Raw genomic sequence first — 24,322 nt, forward strand, 5'->3', positions numbered from 1 at the left:
CAAGGTCAACGGTAGCAAAGCTGCCAAAGGCCGCTTTTTTCCTTTTTCTTTATCGCTACGATTAAATTCGAGGAAGAAACAATCTAAAGATCAAATAGAGCTTTATAATGTTCAAAGCAAACAGCCTAAAACTCCGAGCTCTAATTAGATTGTTTTCGTTCCTCAAACGAAAATTATCCTTCCTTGTATTCAAAGGTTCAATAGTTAGCCATAATTAATCAATTGGCCTTAAAAAAACATAGTGAAGTTCCACCAGCGAACCTATTTTCCCCAGCGTTCGTGTTCTGCGCGCTGTTGGAGTTTACCCTCGTGAACTACATGTGGCGTAAGCGACCCCAGCCCAAACTGCCGAACCTGTTCGGACTGAACGGCGGTCGCGTGGCTGGACGCTCGGGTGGCGATATCTGCACCAGCTGCAAGGAGAAGAAGGGCAACGACTCGGCAATCTTCCCGTCTCCTAACATTGCTGTGAGTAAAACAGCCTTAGTACAATTGCACACAAGGAGAACAGTGTTTATGTTGTTCGAAGAGATAGAAAAAAGATCGTTTAGTGTCATTTTTTGACCGTTTTATCGATGACCAGATTATATGACCAGCATCTCTGCTATTTGGATTTCATAGTTTTAAAATATGTGGCAACATTTCCGACAGGTGAGCCTCAGTGAAATTTTACGGCTGAAATTACTCAATTCACGGCTCAATTTATTTCCGTTTTATAAGTTACGTGTAATCTCAGTGAAAAAAGAAATACCCCAATAATTTTGCGACGGTCAGCTGGCCACTAAAACGCCGTTGAAACTAATGTTTTTAACTATAAATTTTCAAACTGTGGATGATATCGCCTTCGAAGAGTCGTTTCACGTGTGAAAATAAACGTTGCAGATTTGTGAGAAAGCCATTTTTGAATCAACATACAAATTCAAATCAACATTTTCAATCTCGGCACAATAATATTTCATTTGGCTAAGATCGTCAACTGATTTACTGATTGTGATTTTGTTTGCATTATTCAGATGAGCAGCAAGCTAACGGACGAAGCTCTAGCTGCTCTGCCCCTGCAGCTCGTGGCCAGCCTCGCCAGCAACTCCAAGAGACGCGTGCACGCCATCGACTCCAACTGCCGCGTGCTGTTCCCGCTCAGCTTCATGTTCTTTAACGTCATCTATTGGTGTTATTACCTGCTTTAAGATTGATGTTATTACCTGCTTTATGATTACCTGCTTTAAGATTATTGGTGTTATTACCTTCTTTAAGATCGGTGATATTACCTGCTTTAAGATTATTGGTGTTATTACCTGCTTCAAGATTACCTGCTTTAAGATTGGTGTTATTACCTGCTTTAAGAAACAAGTTCGAAGGTTTTTCGACTTGAAATGGGAGTTTATGATTTACGAGAATCAAAGCTTAAATTGAGTGCGCAGTTAAAACAACGATTTCATTTGTTATCATGAATAAGTGGTTCATCACCTTCTGATATTGGAAATCAGGGTGGTACATTCCGTAAGATCGCTTTAGCTAAACATATGATGACTTCAACCAAACTGTCCACATGGTATTATTTTCCATGCGGTACATGTAATTCATTTACAGCAAAACTTGTCTATTCACCATACCTTTAGCACTAAAGAGTTTAGGTATGTCAACCTGCACCTCCACATCGCAATTTTCATGAAAGTATGGATAAAAAGACAGCAAATGCCATCTTGTATATTTATGATGGAGACACATGACTGTATTTTACAGTGTTATGATGTGTTCTTTGTGTGTCATTTATAATTTCATGGCAAATGCTTACAAGGAAAGTTTGTCTTCAAGCAACGAAATGTTGGAGACCTCTGGCTTAAAGAGTGATAACTCATCACTGATGTAGTTATATGTGCTATATTTAATGAGGTTATTCCACTTTCTACAACCTCTATTTGTGCAATAGAAATGAATCATGAGAGGATTGCGAGCCTGTGCATTGTTAAAAATAGAGTCATAGGCGACCTGAACTTTATATAGTTGAACTTTTGGCCCTCTAAAGCTCACATAAAACAGTGGCCATAAGCTGTATGCATGCATTGAACAAATTTATTTATTTATTAAGCAAATAGATAAAAAAAACATTTATAAATGTTTTCGATTTGTTAAATCGCTGAAAATATGTCTTTGAAAGCGAACGTAATAATAACGTCAAGCGCTAAGCAGAAAGAAGCGTGACAGAACTCGGCAGACGTAGACTCTAACAAAATTTAGAGCCGAGGGCGGCTCTGGATCAGGGAACGCCTAGGACTCGGGGAGCATATGAACGGCGCTCATCATTCCCGTTGCACAGCATCTCATAAGGAGCTGTTATGTTTGTTTTCTCGCCGTGTTATGATTACCCATTCTTCTGTTTTTTTTTATAAATGTGCTGTTCTGGGTCAATATTCTTCTAATGCTAGAGAATAATTGCGCGGTGATAGCATTTGAGGGAACACTTCTCACACCAGAGTTTTAAATAGAATTGAGTTTTTATTCCGTTATTCTTCAACGTACAATTCTAATGTTATGACCATCTCAACCATGCTGTGTAAGAAAACAAAAATCAAAATAAGAGGGCATTCAAAAGGTAAGTGCTCAGGCGATCTATCAAACACAGCTGTCTTATTTTTTGGTTTCCGGCAGATGATAGCAGTGCATATTACGATAGTGTTATAGCTACGTAACTAATATGCATGATATTAGATAAGAAACACCATTAGTTTTTGCATTGATGCTCGCGTCCCAGTGCGTCCCTAGCAACGTGTTTGTTCTGTGTCGGTTTTGGTGGAAAAAATTACTATATTTTTACATGCTACAACTGATGTGGCTTGTTTTAGGTCTTAGTTAAGCTGTAGCGCAATATTCAGTGTATTGCTTTACAATTTACATGTTCGGAATCGGGAATACGCGCGTTCACACAAACTTTTCCAATAAAAAATGCAACATTAGTTTTCTTATTTTGCTCAATGTTCATTCAATAAACGTTCTCTTGGTAATAATGTTTATGTATCCCTCTTTTCAAAGCCAGATCGACTACAGACGAGTTTTGATTCATTCAAACGAAGATTTTGACTGCAATACTGTACATGTTTTCTTCAATTCATCTATAGTTTATATGAAAATATTATATTCTATAGCAAGAAGCAATCTCGAAAATACTTCCAGAAATTGTCTTCTTTGAAAATAAAAGTGTTCTTGCACGTGTGGTGCAGGCAAAATACAATTATTGTGTAGGACATTCAATGACTGATGTATTTATTTGACTTCTTTGAATGCAGCTGAAGCCAGCATCGTCAATGCAGATTTAAAAACAGCGAAAATCAGAATTAAAATTACGGTGAACTTTCGTGCCGAGTATATCAGCAATTTATTACCAGTTATATGATCTGTCTTGAGAGAATGAATTATAAATGAAGAGTAAAAAAAGCTTACAAATTTTGGCTCCGATTTCAGTCATCCTCTATAAACCGATTCTCCATTGAACAAATTTAACATCAAATAAATAAAAGTTCCACGACGCTCAAGATCAGTGCGTTGAGTGGATACGAGTTTTTTTCTAAATTGAAATTTTCAAAGTTTGTATTCCGATGGTCGTACACCTTAATTAACTATTATGGACTCTCACTCTTTGACATCGGTTATAGTTTTTACAGAATTTAGATTTTTGTGTGCCAACATCGCAAATCCATCACGGCAGACTTGGGCCAATTAAACTCAAATTACGGAATATGAAAAGGATTGAATGTCTCTTTGCTTTCTCTTGAATTCTTGAGAAATGTTCGTGCAAAAATTTTTTACAAACAATTTTTCTGTGATGGACACGACGGCGAGTGCTGTGTTGTGTCACGCGGCAGCTGAGATAGAGGCTATGCCAAAGAATAATAATAATACTAATAATGATAATATAATAGAGGCTATGCCAAAGAATAATAATAATAATATGATAGAGGCTATGTCAAAGAATAATATAAGATGAAAGGTAGAAGAAAAATGCGTTAAAGTATAACGAGATTCCGTTCTTGAGTAAAATTGTGTAATTCAAATATATAAATATATCCGCATGATGAAGAAATATGGTAAGCGAGTTGTGTTGCAGCATTGCAATAACTGAGTTATTGAGAGGAATCCAAGATTTAATAACAACTTCATGATTAAAAATTTAAAAGCAAAGAATAGTCCACAAAAATTCATATCTTTATAGAAAACGTTTCGGAGTCCAGCTCCATCGTCAGTTCGTAGAATCTAGAACATACATAGAAAGTCACAAGTTAATACAATTGAAAGCACAGAACACAATTAGAACCTAAATTTACAAGTAATAGGGCATAAAAACCTATCTATTCACAATTTCAAGGGGATAGGAGCTCACAGCTGAATTTAAACTGGGCCTAAGCCTAAAAATGTACAATGATTCTAAGATACGCAAATCTGAAGTACCGGAGGTAGAAGCTAACCCCCTAAAGTCACTGTCAGAAACAGGCACATCACACTGCTCGGCGTGAGTGCGCACAGCCGAATGAGGGGGGCGCGATAGCAACTGTCCGGTCCTACAACTCCTGCCCTTATGCTCAGCGATCCTGGAATAAAGATTGCGTGAAGTCATACCGACGTACGCAGATGCACATTGTGCACAACGAAATTGATAAACCAGGGACGATCGCATATGAACAGGGAGCATATCTTTATATCTAAAAAAAGAACCGATTTTGAAACTGTTAACCAGAACAATATGGAGTTTAACGCTTGGAAAGTATCTATTGAACAAGACTTTTAACTCTCTTGACATAGCTTCGGACGCAGGGCCGAAGTATGGAAAAGAACAAAAAATAACGTTCCTACTATCGCGCTCGGGAGCTCTAATTGTGTTCTGTGCTTTCAATTGTATTAACTTGTGACTTTCTATGTATGTTCTAGATTCTACGAACTGACGATGGAGCTGGACTCCGAAACGTTTTCTATAAAGATATGAATTTTTGTGGACTATTCTTTGCTTTTAAATTTTTAGTCAACTTGCGATTTAAGCAAATAAGTGACATTAATACTTTAACTTCGTGATTGGATCGTAACATGACTATATACAATTGAGACGCATACCATAAGTGAACTATCCGGACTTACGATAAGGTACGATTAAGAGGCGAATACCGGTAGCACACAGAGAAAATTTTAACATTGATTTCTCTTCCATTCACTTACTAAATTATTATGTGAGACTGGAATCAGCACATGGTGACTTCCAGTTGAACGAAAAAGCTTTATTATTCGAAAAGAAACTAATTTAGATGACGTTCTTCTAACAGTAATTATTAAACATATTTTATTATAATAGAGTTGATTGATGAAGCAGTTATGGCAGCGTCCTTGATGAAATTGTCCTTTCTTAGCCATTTTATTCTGATACTGAACAATTTAATGGACGCTCTTTTATACGCGTGTTTGGAATTTAAATAATTTATCTAGTGTTCGTAATTTAAATTTTGGGGCTCCAGAATAGAAATAAAATGCGTCGTTGGTTTGATTAATTAAATTCCGGACTTTTGGCGTAACCGAAAACAATTACCATCGGATCTCTCAGCTTGACACTCTTGTGCTATATTTTAAATGGTTCATTCCCGTCCAAAAATTTGATAGATCAATAGTTTTACACTTTAATTTGCTTTAATTCCAAAACTCATTAGTTTTATATGCCGTGTTGACTATCCTCATTTCAGAATGCACTGATATGCATGCAGAAATGGAAACAAAATGCTAATGAGGATAATTTTCTTAACAACGAGTTTCCACAATTAAATTCGCAACTTGCACATATTACCTATCTGACAACAATATTGCGCGGAAAAATCAGAAAGTTGAAGTGTAATTTCGGCGATGTCCTTCTAAGCGAGATCGTTTATCACAAGAGCGTCAAACGGAAATTGAAACCGCTAGCACATCGCGCCGTTATTGACCAGCCAAAGCGGGGAAACAAAAAGAACAAGACTTTTGAAACTGCGGCCAAAAACCTTGCTGAACGATAGATCGGTCACTTGGGTAAGTAAAATTGTAGGATAAGACACGGGTGTGATTGAATTTCGGAAACTGATTTAAAATCCAAACGTGATTTGGAATCTATTCACATATAATTGAACGGGCCGATTTATAACCCTCCTACAGACTTTTCGCGCTCGTTTTCTTGGCTTATCTTTTTTTTACTACAATTTTTTTACTTATGCCAGTTAACGAATGAAATTTAACTAACACGCAGCTAACTTTAAAGTCCACAGAAGGGATCACAGAACTAATCATTAGGCGGCTTCGATATCTCATTTCGAAGCCGATCGACATTCGTGGTCAAACGTCATATATCAAGATCAGCGTATCTCTAAGTTCGAAGCATATTAATTTCACGGAATAATTTTCCGCCAGAATATTATTTAGATGCGTTTTTTGGATGGAATTTTCTAGTTTGAAGAAAAGTGCTAACCTTTGCACGGGTATTTGCCGGCGCTAAGCCTGCGCTCAGTTGTAGGTTAGTCCAAAATACGTAAGGACTTTTAACCTTTAATATTATGCAGCCATTGTCCTCAAACTTTGAACGTGTAGTTCTTTTTTTAAGTGGCAGCATAATATTTAAGAGACATTTTTGTTCCCTATTATAGAGGATATCCCTATCGAAATTCGAAGACCTGTCAGCCGCTGGCACACGGACGCCCCAAGTTCTTATGGCCGGGTAAATTAGAAGCTCTATGTCCGCATTAGGTTCCGGTTGCCGTAGCGAAATAAGCGCCGAAATGATGTCATGCCGAGCATTTGTCTCGCCTGATGTCATGCCGAGCATTTGTCTCGCCAGCTTTGCAATCCTCGCCTACGTAACACCAATGGAGCGTAAAAGATACGCATGAATTGCGATCATAAACCTAATGGAATAAGGTTAGAAGGGCGATTTATTGTGGATAGACGTCTTTTTGAAATAGAGGTAAGACACAATATATCTGAATATTTCATAACTTGAAATTGCAATAAGGCATTTCTTTTCTTTTCTTGTATAATAGAAATGTAACTGTGAACATAATTTTAAAGCTCAAATTTAAAAGAACTCTTTTTATGAAATCAAATTTTCAAATGATTGAAATTATTGCAGTATTGCGTATATGAATCAAGTATACCAAAAGTTATTTAGACTAACTTTCATGTAAACAGTATCTATTAGTGAAATAAAGGTTCTTAAATACTTGAAATTCAGATTTTAGATATTTGCGAATCCTATAAGTAATAACAAAGGATAAATTGACTTGAGTTGAAAGGGTACAGAACATTTGAAATGAGCGTTTGCTTCTAAAAGTAATAATCGAAAAATTGCTGCGCGAACACACCATTAACCAAAAAAACTAGTTGAATTCTTATGTATAAGCAAACAACAGCTCCCACAAAATAACTAAAAAAAAACAGACAACTAGAAGCTTATTAGTTATTAGTTGAACAACTCATCGCAGAAGATTGTCTTTTCGGTCGAAGTATATATTCTGAAAATGAATCAATTCTGAACGAAGGTAAAAATCATGACTAAAAGCGTTTCTTAAGTCACGCACAAGAGTACACAACGAAACAAACCCTCAATCAATTACCTATCTCAAGTAATAACATTACAATAACTGCGCTGTGAGCCTCTTCGTTAAATCTGTGCGTAAACAACTCTGAATGCATACTCAAAAAGGCCGATATGAATCCCTGCAGGAAAATAAGGCTTGAGAACAAAGGGACATTAGGAAGCAGCAGACACTCTCTGAGAGTGTGTGGGATTGAGATTCCAGTTCCCCTTTATGCAAAGCTACCGAGACTGACTGTTCGCTCAAGCGTTCATTTCTTAAACGGCTGTCTTTAATTTCAATTATACCCTGACAGTTAATTAAGACTTCCATTTTTTATTAAGCTTACCGTGAACTTCATGTATACGGGGCCGGAGATTACAAAATGGAAAATTACTGGTTGAATTTAAAAATAATTAATAACTGAAAAATATTGACAAAATGATAGTCTCTTGCTGTAGCAATTTAATGATAAAATTATTGTAAAAATTTCAATGCGTTTATACATTTAAATTAAGGAATAATCCACTGCAATATTAATGCCATCTGAGGAAAATATCCTAGCTTTTTGAAAATAATTGAACTTTTTTAAAGTTCCGCGTACCCCGATCGGTAAATTCACCTTTACACCCACAACCATTACAAAAAAGTAATAGCACCACTCGTATTCATATGATTGATGGATAACCAGTTTTACTCGATTAAGGGGGAGGTATACTTTTTTCGGATTTGGCTTTTCTGGCATTTAGTATCATCTTAAAGCTGACATTCTGCCCTATCCAACGATACCACTTTAACATTACAGCTCTGTGGGTTATAACCTCTTATGGGGCCCAGAAAGTTAAGCTATCGGCAGAACATCAATCAGCTAGAGAAACAGTGTGTATAGTATAGTATCTTCAGCATTAAAGAATAGGCCTGGATAGGCCTGTCGCCGATTCTTGTACTTTTCTCGACTAGACTGGCCTTTTGATCAGATCTTTTCATAATGCACGTCATCCTCGAGAGGATAATCGTGTTTAGACTGCGTATATCGATGATACGCTTCGTATCATCGATACGTACATCAAGTCAAGTAAATTGGCTCGCAACAACGTGTTTCGTGTGTAGCAACGGACTAAAAATGAGAAAATTAAATACTTAAAAAACTAATAATGTACATTTAAAAACTACTTTTTAAACACAACACTTCTAAAGAATCCAGTGTCTCCAATGGTAAAGATGTACAATGAATTTCTCGTTTTATTTTCGAATATTAAAAAAAATTAATTTTTCAAATTTTTTTAATATATACATTTTTTTCAAAATTATTTATTCTGTCGATTGATTCATGCATTGCCTCCGAATTCACACAAGTGTGCAAAATTTCAGATCAATTGACAGGTAAAAGTGTATCAAATATCAGTTATAAGATTTGTAGCTGACAAAATTATTTTTTCTATTTTTTTAATATTGATAAAAATGTTTAATTTTTAAAATCATTTATTTTGCTATTTGATTCTTGCATTGTCTCCAACTTTGCGCAAGTGTGCAAAATTTCAGATCGATAGGATAAGTAGAAGTGTGTTAAATTTCGATTATAAGATTTGTAGCAGACAGACAGACAAACAAGAAGTGAACTTAAAGAGAAGTGTTGTAAAAAGTAGAAAATAAAATGTATAAAAAAATTTTTAAAGACCACGTTTTTCATGTGGACTCAAAAGTAGAAAATAATTTTTCGGCAGCTACTGATCTCTGTTTGCTTTCATTCTCTTGGTCTTTTGTATTTCAGTTAAAATATTTTACAACATCTAAAACGAAAAACGTGGGGCGCATCTTCATTTAGGCATGCCTTAATTTCAATTTTGAATTCAACTACTATTTTGAATTTCTCTATCACTATTCGTTACTCCATATACATTTGATTTGATAGTGAGCTATTTAATGGTGAACTATATAGATACTTAATGCATTTTCTTTTCAAATGTCTTAATATGCCTCTTAAATTTATTAGATATAGTCCACGCGTTCATTTAAAATTCTCAAAATTTGATTCTTTTAAAATTTTCACATACCCTGACCTGCGTTATTCATGATTCATATCTTTACTTGCTTGAATTACTTATACACATTTCAAACTACCTATATTGGATGAAACACGATAAATCAATATACCAACAGTAAATAACAAAATTTGCTCAAATCAGATATATCATATTCATCATATCAAGTAATCACCAAACAATTAAATACATATGCGCCCCACGTTTTTCGTTTTAGATGTTGTAAAATATTTTAACTGAAATACTAAAGACCAAGAGAATGAAAGCAAACAGAGATCAGTAGCTGCCGAAAAATTATTTTCTACTTTTTAGTCCATATGAAAAACGTGGTCTTTAAAAATTTTTTCATACATTTTATTATGTTTTAATTATGCTCCCACTCCCACCCAGAATTCTATTTGTACTCTACAAGCGGGATTTTTTTCCGAAATCTCCCTTGATTAGTTGTGAAGTACGTCTCTCAGACGTTTAATATTCCGCGAATTGAACAATGCTCATATTTTCCAGCATTGATAATAGGCTTCAGTTAGTATTCGACAGGTCGCTGTTTCTCAGACCCTCTTAGCAAACTCAAATGTATACGGCGTAGCATCCTCCAGAAAGCACTGGCCAGGAAACTCTACATAGTGTTGCATATGGCAGAGGCAGTATTGATTTCTTCGCTTCGAATTTTGATGAAAAGGCTGCGTTTTTGCAGGCAAAAACCTTGCTGGACATTTCCGGGCAAGCAATTTGAACATGACTGTCAGTTGATGAAAAATTTGCTGTTTATGAGCGATACCCTAAAGGTAAAATGCACTAACGAGCGCAGAGTGCATTGCCTCTCAAAGGCCTACAGGTGATTTATGGGGACAGTATAAGGAACATTTTACGCAACAAAAATTAAGAAATAGACATGACTCTGCGATAGGTATCGCACAGTACTCGGGGTTACGTAAATCTAAGTTCGCTTAGGCCGGGCTTGAAGTGTAGCAGCCTTTGAGCAACGTGCAATCTCGGCATGACTCGGCTTCAGTTAACCCATGTCATGCTCTCAAGACACTATTAACTTCAAAATTAGAAGATAACCAGAAGCTGATTTTGATAGAGTTGCCAAGCAGACCCAAGATAACTCTGAGCTGAGTGCAGCGACTCTTGGGCAGAAGTCTACTCATGATCCGAATTTTATTAGAATCCGACATGCAGTTTCGTTTTCGGTTAATGAAATTTCGTTCATTGCGACGCTGGCTTGCAAATAAATCCACAGGATTTTGGTGAATATTCCACGCTTGAAATTTTATTAGGCATGTCAAGTTTATTAAAAAATATGTTTCACTTTCATCAAAATTTATTTGCACCTTCACAGGACTGTCAGACTGTCATTGATATTTACATTTGCATGAATGATAGGCACATTTCCGATTCACAGCCTACAGCTGCGTTCCAATATATACGTATAGCTGCGTAACTATATCTATAGTTACGCAGTATAAAACATGTGTATAATCACATTACAGGACTATCACGTAGACTTATACCTGCGACAAACCTGGGTTGACCAACGCCTCAACCACGCCGACATCGACCAGCCGCTGGACTTGAACGACCCGAACTTGGTGAAGGCGATCTGGAAGCCCGAGGTGTATTTCCCCAACGCCAAGCACGCCGAGTTCCAGTTCGTGACCGTGCCTAACGTGATCGTCAGGATCAACCCGCACGGCGAGATTCTATACATGCTCAGGTGAGTTATTACTAGTCTTTCATTATCGTCGTCTACCTTTATTACGTTGTGAATATAAATGAATTCTGTACATTCTAGGGACAGGTTGAATCCAGGTATTTCAAAATGCCATCTATTCAAAAATCAATCATCCACTACAATCTGTTTATTTGGAGGCATGTTTGAGGTTTAATTTTTAACCGGTCTTGGCTGATCAAAACTCTAGAATTAACTTCTTAATTAAAAGTGTCCGATTATGACGAATAATTTCCAGTGTAAATTTTCCACAATCTGGTTTATTCTTTACGAATTGGACTAAATTCTTCGAATGTCTCATGTCCACAGTAGACACTAACAGTTTCTGAATCATTCATCATGATTTCATTGATTTTAAATTGTTAAGGTAAGTCAACCAAAATAAAATTGGCAGAACGTATCGAACTTCAAAAGGGAAACATAAACTTCAAAATTTTCAAATTCTGTAAAAAAAAACTTCGGCATCCAACGAGCTGGGATCAATTAGAGAAAATCAAAGTTACATTGCTGGACCATGAGATCAATCGTCGAGAAGCAGGGGCAAAATTTTAATTAATATTGTATCTTCTATTTTACATTCCCACCGATAAGAGAAATTAAAACTCAATCACCACAGAACATCGGATTTATTTTGCTCCCACTCAAAAGTCTCACTCCCCTCCAGAGCAGCAACGGATCGTTGTGGCTCATAACTCTAGTTGAATAAACAACTTCAGAAGCCACTCCATTTGAATCAGAGTCTGAATTTCAGAACATTCAAACTGAAATAATGAGGCAGTCCAAGAGATGCTTACAAACATTCATGATGCCCAGGATTACAGGGATTTATATACTTGTAGTTGCCTGATAGGCTCCTGCGTTCTGCAGTTTCGTGTGTTAGATTTGTTACAATTCTGGAGCACAAGTTCTCTTGCATACGGACCATTGATATATGAAAAAATACGGGTACATGACTAATTGCTTGGCATAAAGTTTCCGTGATGGACAGCAAACAACGCTTGTCACATCTTTAATCAGGTCTAGTAATTTTTAATGAAAATATATACTTGGTTCAGATTTCATATATACTCGTGAGTACAAATCAATAGTGCATAAAAATTTCCCAATAATTATCATTCGGGAACATCAAGTATATATTTTCATTTTTTTAACCCAATTTCAACAAAAATAGTTATGAATTGTTAACAGAGTAAAGAAAAAGTTAAAACCATCGTTTTAATATTTGTTTATCTGAGTTTAGTGATAGTAAACGCAATACCTTGCTGTTCCCTCGTCTAGTGTTACCTGGATCTCCAGATTATCACTAACCATCAAATCTTCTAACCATTCTAACCTTCTCTAAGGTTGAAGCTGCTCTTCTAGTGTTACCTGGATCTCCAGATTATCACTAACTATCCAATCTTCTAACCATTCTAACCTTCTCTAAGGTTGAAGCTGCTCTTCTCTTGTATGCTGGAGCTTTCAAAATTCCCTCTGGACGCCCAAATCTGCACCATGGAAGTGGCTAGCTGTGAGTGTTTTTTTAAATTATTATTTCGGTTAAATTTATTTCATGAATACTAATATGATTGTTCGCCCGTAAGATTAACATGTGTGATGGTCCAAAGTGATGTATATATAATAGTGATATAGTATAAATGCATATTCTACATCGTAAATGCGGCTCCAGTAGAGAACTTAACTCACAATAGCAAACTTTTTTTCTGATAGTTTTATATTATTAGAGACTACTCGATTTTTGTCCAACATGAGATTTTAGTATCTCATATTTTCAGTTATTCTAGCAGTATGTTTTAACCTTTTTCTCATGTAATGTAAACTTCCAAAAGTAATCTTACTTGATTTGAAATATTTCAGAAGCAGTAATTTTCTGGCAGCTGAACGGTCAAACAAATTATGTTATGTCGAACAGATGCGGATATCTATTCATCTTTATCTTAGAAAACATATTGAAAATTTTCGAGGAATGAAAATGCACTGTGGTAAATTTTAGATTTATGTTTCTACCGTTGCGAGGAAGGCAACGTAAATGTTTGTAAGCTCTACATCGGCCAATGGAGTCTTTTTGTATTTCTTTGAACTACCACTCTATCGATAAGAATTCATTTGCGTTAGAANCTGCTTACCGTGTCCACCAAGTCCTCAGGTGAGTGACCACCCTGCTTACCGTGTCCACCAAGTCCTCAGGTGAGTGACCACCCTGCTTACCGTGTCCACCAAGTCCTCAGGTGAGTGGCCACCCTGCTCACAGTGTCCACCAAGTCCTCAGGTGAGTGACCACCCTATTCACCGTGTCCACTAGTCATCAAATGAGCTTGCAGATGTTGATATTGCCAACGCCAGATCTCGTCTTACTCTCCGTTGTAAAATCGGCAAAGAGATTCTGACTGGCCACAGATTGCGATCGGGTGGCCAAGCAGACCTAGACTAACTTTAAACCGAGTGTAGCGACTCATGGACCTAGGTGGTCACTGACTTTTGTTATGGCCTTGATCAAAGTGTCATCGAAATAAGTATTCCAATGTGATGAAATTCAGGGTGAAACGCTCTTTCGAAGCACTGGCCGTTCTCATTTTAATTCTCTTGACTATCAGAATATTCGGCTATCAGACTAGTCCCTTAAGTCAGTTTAGTTACACTGTGAACGTTTGAGAAATCGTTCACGATATTTTTTATGGATTTTATTATTGTTGTTTTCAATTTTTTATCAGGGTGGCATATTGTACATATTAGTGTTAATGAATTTCCGGTGAGGCACATTGACTCCCGACCTTCTCTGCCATAGAGAGATGTGACGAGGGTGGTTGAGTTTGTGGCTAAGGCAGTTGCGTCCTGCGAACCGATCAGCAACAGTTAGTTGCGTGAGCCAATATTGTGGCAGCTAGTGACTAGTCGTTGTGCTGATACGGTTTCTGCTTGTGTTTCCCCAGTGTGCCTTCTCCCTTCCTGGACCGAATGTACTAGCCACCTGCTTTGTCACTTTGTTTTAGACTATTAGTGTCAAGTTCCAGATTTTAAAGTGCCCTAGTCTGTGTCCAATGAAAATGTTTTAAATCTCAGCGTTAACTGGAAAACTGTGTTTTGTTACACCAATAGTTCTTAGAGAACTGCTAGATATTACGTTCGTGCCCGACGTTCCGCCCTTTTTGTTTTTGTGGTGGCCATCTTTGACGTTTGGAACGTACGGTCACAACACTAATGCCCAATAATTATCTAACAATACAATTATAAAGTGAACAATATTCCTCAATTATACTCCTATTTAGCAAGTAAATGCATTGCTTAATATAAAACAAAAACTATCGCTCGTCGCCCTCCCACTTTTCCTCTAAGCTGAATTAATTCCTCTAAGCTTCCTCTAAGCTGAATTAATTCCTCTAAGCTTCCTCTAAGCTGAATTAATTCCTCTAAGCTTCCTCTAAGCTGAATTAATTATCGAATAAAGTTTATTCGTTGGATTATAATCCTGAATCGTGATTATCCATGAGCTCCGCTGTGAGAGATACTCGCTTCTGTTACAGATTATAGAATATGCAAGCGGGGGTCGATTTAAAGTATTAATATTGCAAGAACACACCAGTAAATTTAATCTGTATATTCGTCTTATTTATGTTTCGCCTTCGCGATTATGAACCATTATTTCAAATTTAAATACTAAATTCTATAAAAAAAGGCACTTCACATTTTTCATTGTAAGAATTACTCGATACCTCCTTAGTAAGAATTACGCATGAGATCATTTAAATTAATGACCGTCTCAACTTTGGATAAAATTTACTGATATAAATTTCATGCTTGTTATGTAAGATTATTAAATTTAACCATTTTTAGAATTTTGAGTGTCAGTAGAATGGATTGATATTGTAATTGTTGGATAAACATCGTATTTTTCAATCTTTGTGCTCAAGGTTCAATTTTTCTGTATTTTTGTCTTAATATTTTCTCTGTCATTTCAATCGGAAGCCACGTGATTTTATTTTTTCTGAGTAAGTAAATGAATATTTTTTCAGATTTTTTGGTATCTTGTTGGTATTTTATAGCAGTTCCTGCTAATTTCGTTGAACTTGTTAACTCTAACGGCGAAACTTGTATTAGTGGTCGAAACTTGTATATTATTAGATAATATTATTATCTTCACTAAGACAAATCAATCTCTAGGTCGTAAGCGTTTTTTCGCAATATCTATTTTATTTGTGAATATTAATCATTATTATGTACGGAAATTCTAAACAAGTTCAGTTTCCGGACTAAACTAATTATTTTTAGGGTAATTATATGCAAGTTCAGAGAAATTTCCAGTGCTAATGTATGTTTCTGAAGTTATTTGTGATATTTATGCACTCTAATATTATTCAGGAGCTTGTCATGTATAGCGTTTTTATTAACTTAATTGTTAGCTATTGTTTATGTTTTTAATTACTCTTTTAAATACAGATATTCAGGAAGGCCTGCCTCAAGTTTCCTACGTGAAGGCCATAGACGTTTGGATGGGAGCTTGCACCGGTGAGTAATAAAATGTTATTATTGTTGTAGAGCTTCCAATCTCTTAACGAACTGACGTCTTTCCGACACAAAACTCGTGATCGTTCATCAATCAGCAATTTTAGACCAAGGATTTTCTTCAATGAATAAACAGTTGAAAGTAAATATAATTAACGATGAATGAATAGAAACAAAACCACAAACCTAACCCTTAACTTAAGCCTAACCGTGCGTTTCAATCACTTCCAATTTACTTCATAAGTCTAAAAATTTATGCTTGCCTGAAATAGAATAAAAATAACGCTTGAAATACCTAGCTACAGAACATGAATAGATAATAAACAAATTACCACGCATAAATAATCATTATCACGGAACGATTCACTCTAAAATTGAACAATCACAAATATAATCAGGGAGCTATCGATTAACGCACTTCCACGGCAAGAATAGATACACATGATAAACAAGAACGCAATATAAACAAAACCCCTACTACTTGGAGTTCACGGCTAAGGTAATTGAAAGGAAGACTACCTCGAAAAACCAAATCGTGTTTTTATATATTATTATCAATATAATATATAATTATATATATTTTTGGTTTTAATTCAAGGAGAGGCTCAAAACATTAATTAATAGATATTGGTTTACTTCGCGTATATAATGAAATAATATAATAAATTATATTATATTGCAACTTAAAAAATATATTTACTGCAATAAATCTTTTTCTTCTACATTATTAATATTATTAACTAAATGATTATTATTAATCACAGAATTATCTTATTGCTTGAACGATAGATGTTTCCCAGCCTAACCTTCAAATAAATTTATGCAGCACTAACTCCAAAGAATCAGAATTTAAAACGGATTATTCCATCATTTAAGACGCATATATTATTTGTAGTTAAATTTACATCAGCTACCGTATGAAAAACTAAACACTTTAAAATGGAAACTAAAATGACAATTTCAGTTATTGACTTCAATTGGAAACAACACACAAAAAGAAATTCATAAATTTTTCATGCATGACCTATATGTTTTCAACGGACTCTAGAGTAGGTTTGAGTTTCAAAAATTTGAAAGACTTTTTTTGTGTGTAGCAACGTATGTCGATCAATCTTGGTCAGTTCGGTTTCCGATTTTGGTCGTTACTGCCGTCAATTTTTGACGGAGTCCGATGTCATGCCGAGCATTTATCTCGACTGATGTCATGCCGAGCATTTGTCTCGCCTGATGTCATGCCGAGCATTTGTCTCGCCTGATGTCATGCCGAGCATTTGTCTCGCCAGCTTTGCAATCCTCGCCCACGTAACACCAATAGAGCGTAAAAGATACACATGAATTGCGATCATAAACTTTATCGAATAAGGTTACGAAGGCGATTTATTGTGGATAGACGCATGTGGATAGACGCATTTCAAAAAGACGCATTCGTCTTTTTGAAATAGAGGTAAGACACAATATATCTGAATATTTCATAACTTGAAATTGCAGTAAGGCATTTCGTTTATTTGCTTGTATAATAGAAATGTAACTGCATGTTGACATAATTTTGAAGTTCAAATTTAAAAGAACTCTTTCTATGATCAAATTTACAAAAAAAATCTATGATCAAATTTACAAATGATCGAAATTATTGCAGTATTATATGAATCGAGTATACCAGAAGTTATTTAGACTAACTTTCGTGTAAACAGTATCTATTAGTGAAATAATGGTTCTTAACTACTTGAAATTCAGATTTTAGATATTGGCAAATCCTATAAGTAATAACAAAGGATAAATTGACTTTAGTTGAAAGGATACAGAATATTTGAAACAGAACGTCTGCTTCTAAAAGGAATAATCGAAAAATTGCTGCGCGAATACACTATTAACCAAAAAAAGTAGTTGAATTCTTATGTACAATCAAACAATAGCTCCCACAAAATATCTAAAAAAACAGACAACTAGAAGTTTATTAGTTATTAGTTGAACAACTCATCGCAAAAGTTTGTTTTTTCGGTCGAAGTATATTCCGAAAATGAATCAATTCTGAACAGAGGTAAAAATCATGAATAAAAACGTTTCTTATAAGTCATGCGCAAGAGTACACAACAAAACAAACACTCAATCAATGACCTATCTAAAGTAATTACATTACAATAACTGCACTGCGAGCCTCTTCGTTAAATCTGTACTTAAACAATTCTGAATGCATACTCAAAAAGGCCGTTATGAATCCCTGCAGGAAAATAAGGCTTGGGAGCAAAGGGACTTTAGGAAGCAACACGCGCTCTCTGTGAGTGTGTGTAGGATTGAGATTCCAGTTCCCCTTTATGCAAAGCTACCGAGACTGACTGTTCGCTCAAGCGTTCATTTCCTAAGCGGCTGTCTTTAATTTCAATTCTACCCTAACAGTTAATTTAGACTTCCATTTTTATTAAGCTTACCGTGAACTTCATGTATCCGGGGCCGGAGATTACAAACTGGAAAAATTACAGGTTGAATTTGAAAAAAAAAATAATAACTGGAGTACATTGACAAAATGATAGTCTCTTGCTGTATCAATTTATTAATATAATTATTGTAAAATTTTCAATGCGTTTGTACATTTAAATTAAGGAATAATCCACTGCAATATTAGTGCCATCTGAGAAAAAATTCATAGCATTTTGAAACTAATTGGACTTATTTAATTTTTCAATAGCTCCGAGAGAATCAGTGTGGTGCGAACTTGCTCTAAAAGGCAAGGATAGCTTTCTCATAGGGGTCATTTATAGATCACCTAACAGCACCTCTAATAACAATACAGTACTAAACAGCCTTTTACCGAGCACGGCTTTTAGCAGGTCGCATACGTTGATCGTTGGTGACTTTACCCATCCAGAAATAAACTGTGCAGATAAATCTTCTCCATGAGATGGGAATCACCCAGCATCCCTGCTCTTGGAGTCTGTGCGTGACTCATTTTTAATCCAGAACATCACCAAGCCAAATCATTTTAGGGGTATACAGACCCCAAATATTCGAGATCTAGTGTTTACTAGTGAAGAATCAATGATAGATGAGCTTCGCCATGAGGCTCCGTTGGGCAAAAGCCACTACCTATCATTCTTTTTCAGTATCAAGTGCTATGCAGAAAACACGCTTCGGAAACGTGAACGTTTGAACTTTGCGAAAGTCGACTTTGATAAACTCCGTGAAGCGGTGAATGCGGCGAATATTTCAGACTGTATTAAGGACTTGAATGTGGCTGATTCATGTGGTCATTTCTCAAATACATAGATAGTTATGTCAGCAGTTGATACCTGTGTACCTAAGATTACGCTTGGAGGAGTCAAAAAATCCCAGTGGATGAACTGAACAGTTAAAGCTCAGCTAAAGACTAGGAAGGAAGCCTACAAGCGTTATTTACGAACTCGCAGCGATTCTGATTATAACCAGTATGCAAGATCTCGAAATCAAGCTAAAAAAGTCGCACTGCAGTGAAAAACTTTAAAACTAATGCTAAAAATACAAAAAAGAATCCGAAAGCCTTCGTTTTGTACGCTAGTTCGAAGTGTAGGACAAACGACGGTATATCTGATTTGAAAGTAGACCAACGAAAGATTTCCTCTGATGAGGGCAAGGCTAATGTTCTTAATCAGTTCTTCAGCAGTGTGTTCACAGATGAGGACTTGAACAGTATTCCAGATATTGAGGAGCGCCCAATCGGCTCGACGTTAATATGTTTTGAGATACACGAAGAAAAGGTTCTCAAGCGCCTGGTAGCTCAAAATCCCAACAAGTCTTGTGGACCAGACGGCTTCCATCCCAGATTGCTCAAAGAATTAGCAACCGTTCTGGCCAGCCCATTAACAGTATTCTTTCAAAAAAACCTTGAACGAAGGAACTTTGCCGTCCAATTGGAAAGAAGCTCAAGTAACACCATTGTTCAAAAAAGGTGACATAAGTACCCTCGGTAACTATCGCCCTGTCAGTCTGACAAGCGTTTTTTGTAAGGTAATGGAATTTGTTGTGAGGGCAAGGATTATCGATCACTCGACTGTTCACCTTCTCCTATCAGATTGTCAACATGGTTTTATTGCCCGTAGATCCTGTACCACTAACTTTTTATCTACGTTGAACAGTTGGACTCGCCAGCTGGACGAAACGCGTTCAAGAACAGACTAGATAAAGCTATGGAACAATATATGTTCAGACTTGAAATGCCTAGCACCATATCGAACCTAGTGGAAGTATAGTATCTATTTCAAACTGTCGTCAGTCTTGAAAATATCCGGTCAAATTACACGATTTTAGATCTTCTGTGAACAAGTCACGAAAAGTTCATGAATCGGCGACAGGCCACGTAAGGCCTACTCTTTAGCGCCGACATCACTATGTTTATGTTTATGTAATCTTTAAAATACCTACAAACGACCCTACGAGCCCCTTATCCCCACACTCAAAAAATTAATAGGTCATATTGTTAAAAAGGCGATACATTTTCTACTCGTAGCATTGGTACACTAGCTCCTTCGCCTGGGGCAAACTGGATCAGGGTGACCCACTCCCTTGGAGGGTAAAAAGTACATCGCTTTTTGTCTCACTTATTCGTTCGTGTTCTGTGCCCTGTTATAATGATATCCTTCTTTGCACTCAAAGGATCATAAGATACCCATGATTAAACGAATAACATTGCAAACCACAAAAACCATACAAAAGTTCCACCATCGAACCTCTTATCCCCAGTGTTCGTGTTCTGCGCGGCTGCGCCCTACAATAATTATATCCTACCTTGCATTCAAAGGTTCAATAGTTAGCCATAATTAATCAATTGGCCTTAAACAACCATACAAAAGTACCACCATCGAACCTTTTATCCCCAGCGTTCGTGTTCTGCGCGCTGTTGGAGTTTACCCTCGTGAACTACATGTGGCGTAAGCGACCCCAGCCCAAACTGCCGAACCTGTTCGGACTGAACGGCGGTCGCGTGGCTGGACGCTCGGGTGGCGATATCTGCACCAGCTGCAAGGAGAAGAAGGGCAACGACTCGGCAATCTTCCCGTCTCCTAACATCGCTGTGAGTAAAACAGCGTTAGTACAATTGCACACAAGGAGAACAGTTTATGTTGTTCGAAGAGATAGATAAAAGATCATTTAGTGTCATTTTTTGACCGTTTTATCCATGACCAGATTAGATGACCAGCATCTCTGCTATTTGGGTTACACAGTTTCAAAATATGTGGCAACATTTCCGACAGGTGAGCATCAGTGAAATTTTACGGCTGAAATTACTCAATTCACGGCTCAATTTATTTCCGTTTTATAAGTTACGTGTAATCTCAGTGAAAAAAAAGAAATACCCCAATAATTTTGCGACTGTCAACCGGCCACTGAAACGCCGTTGAAACTAATGTTTTTATATATAATTTTTCAAACTGTGGATGATATCGCCTTCGAGGAGGCGTTTCACGTGTAAGAAAAAAACTTTGCAGATTTGTAAGCAAGTCATTTTTGAATCAACATACAAACTCAAGTCAGCATTTTCAATCTCGGCACAATAATATTTCATTTGGATAAGATCTTCGACTGATTTACTGATTGTTATTTTGTTTGCATTATTCAGCTGAGCAGCAAGTTAACGGATGAAGCTCTAGCTGCTCTGCCCCTGCAGCTCGTGGCCAGCCTCGCCAGCAACTCCAAGAGACGCGTGCACGCCATCGACTCCAACTGCCGCGTGCTGTTCCCGCTCAGCTTCATGTTCTTCAACGTCAATTGGTGTTATTACCTGCTTTAAGATCGGTGATATTACCTGCTTTAAGATTATTGGTGTTATTACCTGCTTTAAGATCGGTGATATTACCTGCTTTGAGATTATTGGTGTTATCACCTGCTTTAAGATTACCTGCTTTAAGATTATTGGTGTTATTACCTGCTTTAAGAAGCAAGTTCGAAGGTTTTTTTGACTTGAAATGGGAATTTTATGATTTACGAGAATCAAAGCTTAAATTGAGTGCACAGTTTAAAACAACGATTCCATTTTTTGTCATGAATAAGTGGTTCATCACCTTCTGATATTGGAAATCAAAGGTGGTACATTCCAAAAGATCGCTTTATTCAAACATATGATGATTTCAACCAAACTCTCCACTTGATATTATTTTCCATGCGGTACATATAATTCATTTACAGCAAAAGTCGTCCTTTCGCCGTATCTCCAGCGCTAAAGAGTTTAGGTATGTCAACTTGCACCCCCACATCGCAATTTTCATGAATGTATGAAGAAAAAGACAGCAAATGCCATCTTGTTTATCAATATTTATGATGGATACACATGACAGTATTTTCCAGTGTTGTGATGTGTACTTTGTGTGTCATTTATAATTTCATGGCAAATGCTGACAAGGAAAGTTTGTCTTCAAGCAACGAAAAGTTGGAGACCTTTGGCTTAGAGAGTGATAACTCATCACTATTGTAGGTATATGTGCTATATTTAATGAGGTTATTTCACTTTCTACAACCTCTTTTTGTGTAATAGAAATGAATCATGAGAGGATTGCGAGCCTGTGAATTGTTGAAAATAGAGTCATAAGCGACCTGAACTTTATATAGTTGAACTTTTGGCCCTCTAAAGCTCACACAAAGCAGTGGCCATAAGCTGTATGCATGCATTGAACAAATTTATTTGTTTATTTATTACGCAAATAATTGAGAAAAAAAATAAATGTTTTTTGATTTTTAAATAGATCGCTGTCAGTATGTCTCTGGAAGCGAGCGTAATAATAACATCAAGCGCTCAGCAGAAAGAAGCCTGGCAGAACTCGGCAGACGTAGACCCTAACAAAATTTAGAGCCGAGGGCGGGTCTGGATTATAGGGAACGCCTAGGACTCGGGGAGCATATGAACGACGCTCAACATTCCCATTACATAGCATCTCATAATGAGCTGTTATGTTTGTCCTCTCGCCGTTTTATAACTACCCATTCTTCTGTTTTTTTTTTTTATAAATGTGCTCTTCTGGGTCAATATTGTTCTAATTCTAGAGAATAATTGCGCGGTGATTTGAGGGAACACTTCTCACACCAGAGTTTTAAATAGAATTGAGTTTTTATTCCGTCTTGATATCTATATTATTGAATTATTAGAATTAATATTTAATATTTCGTTTCGGGCCATCTCAACCATGCTGTGTAAGAAAACAAAAATTAAAATAAGAGGGCATTCAAAAGGTAAGTGCTCAGGCGATCTATCAAACACAGCTGTCTTATTTTTTGGTTTCCGGTTTTTTTGGTTTCCGGCAGATGATAGCAGTGCATATTACGATAGTGTAATGACTAAGTAATTAATATGCATATTACATAAAAAACACTATTATTTTTTGCATTGATTCTCGCGTCCCAGTGCGTCCCTAGCAATGTATATTTGTTCTGTGTCAGTTTTGGTGGAAAAAATTACTATATTTTTACATGCTACAACTGGGGTACGTTGTTTTAGGTCTTATATGCTGTAGCGCAATATTCAGTGTATCGCTTTACAATTTACATGTTCGGAGTCGGAAATACGCGCGTTCACACAAACTTTTCCAATCAAAAATGTAACATTAGTTTTCTTCCTTTGCTCAATGTTCATTCATTAAACTTTCTCTTGTTAATAATGTTTATGTATCCCTCATTTCAAAGCCGAATCGACTACAGACGAGTTTTGATTCATTCAAACGAAGCATTTGACTTCCATACTGTACATGTTTTCTTCAATTCATGTATAGTTTTTATGAAAATATTATATTTATATTCTATACCAAGAAGCAATCTCGAAAAAACGTCCAGAAATTGTCTTCTTTGAAAATAAAAGTGTTCTTGCACGTGTGGTGCAAGTAAAATACAATTATTGATGTGTTTATTTGACTTCTTTGAATGCAGCTGAAGCCCGCATTGTCAATGCAGATTAAAAAACAGCGAAAATCAGAATTAAAATTACGGTGAACTTTCGTGCCGAGTATATCATCAATTTATTTACCAGTTATATGCTCTGTTTGAGAGAATGAATTATAAATGAAGAATAAAAAAAGCTTAAAAATTTTGGCTTCGATTTCGGTCATCCTCTATAAACCGATCCTCCATTGAACAAACTTAACATCAAATAAATAATAGAGTTCCGCTACGCTCAAGATCAGTGCGTTGAGTGGATACGAGTTTTTTTCTAAATTGAAATTTCCAAACTTTGTATTCCGATGGTCGTACACCTTGATTAACTATTATGGACTCTCACTCTTTGACATCGGTTATAGTTTTTACAGTATTTAGATTTTTGTATGCTAACATCGCAAATCCATCACGGCAGACTTGGACCAATTAAACTCAAATTCCGGAATATGAAAAGGATTGAATGTCTCTTTGCTTTCCCTTGAATTCTTGAGAAATGTTCGTGCAAAAATTTTTTACAAACAATTTTTCTGTGATGGACAATAAGGTACGATTAAGAGGCGAATGCCGGTAGCACACAGAGAAAATTT

General features: G+C 36.4%; 2 protein-coding genes across 2 annotated transcripts; both read left to right on the plus strand.

The window, feature by feature from the left end:
* Positions 1-260: 260 nt before the first annotated feature.
* On the plus strand, positions 261-2,965 carry LOC108673252 (gamma-aminobutyric acid receptor subunit rho-2-like). The gene is made up of 2 exons (XM_018161053.2): positions 261-468; positions 1,014-2,965. Exons 1-2 carry the CDS (start codon positions 319-321, stop codon positions 1,185-1,187), a joined length of 324 nt encoding a protein of 107 aa, XP_018016542.1. The 5' UTR covers positions 261-318; the 3' UTR covers positions 1,188-2,965.
* Positions 2,966-10,351: 7,386 nt separating this feature from the next.
* Positions 10,352-21,606, plus strand: LOC125179204 (glycine receptor subunit alpha-1-like). The gene is made up of 7 exons (XM_047884609.1): positions 10,352-10,357; positions 11,110-11,333; positions 12,776-12,858; positions 13,500-13,535; positions 15,783-15,851; positions 20,696-20,889; positions 21,436-21,606. The coding sequence occupies exons 1-7, from the start codon at positions 10,352-10,354 to the stop codon at positions 21,604-21,606; spliced, it is 783 nt and encodes a 260-aa protein (XP_047740565.1).
* The last annotated feature ends 2,716 nt before the right edge of the window (positions 21,607-24,322 follow it).

The sequence above is a fragment of the Hyalella azteca genome, unplaced genomic scaffold, assembly GCF_000764305.2.
Source record: "Hyalella azteca isolate HAZT.00-mixed unplaced genomic scaffold, Hazt_2.0.2 contig1937, whole genome shotgun sequence".
Taxonomy (NCBI): Eukaryota; Metazoa; Arthropoda; class Malacostraca; order Amphipoda; family Hyalellidae; genus Hyalella; species Hyalella azteca.

Bases quoted from the DNA above. Each gene is read 5' to 3' on its own strand.
- LOC125179204 (XM_047884609.1), top strand. The intron at 13,536-15,782 runs GTGAGTGACCAC...TTTTAAATACAG, and splicing joins CGTGTCCACCAAGTCCTCAG to ATATTCAGGAAGGCCTGCCT. The intron at 15,852-20,695 runs GTGAGTAATAAA...TTTTATCCCCAG, and splicing joins TTGGATGGGAGCTTGCACCG to CGTTCGTGTTCTGCGCGCTG.
- LOC108673252 (XM_018161053.2), top strand. From the start codon at position 319: ATGTGGCGTAAGCGACCCCAGCCCAAACTGCCGAACCTGTTCGGACTG. The intron at 469-1,013 runs GTGAGTAAAACA...TGCATTATTCAG, and splicing joins TCCCGTCTCCTAACATTGCT to ATGAGCAGCAAGCTAACGGA.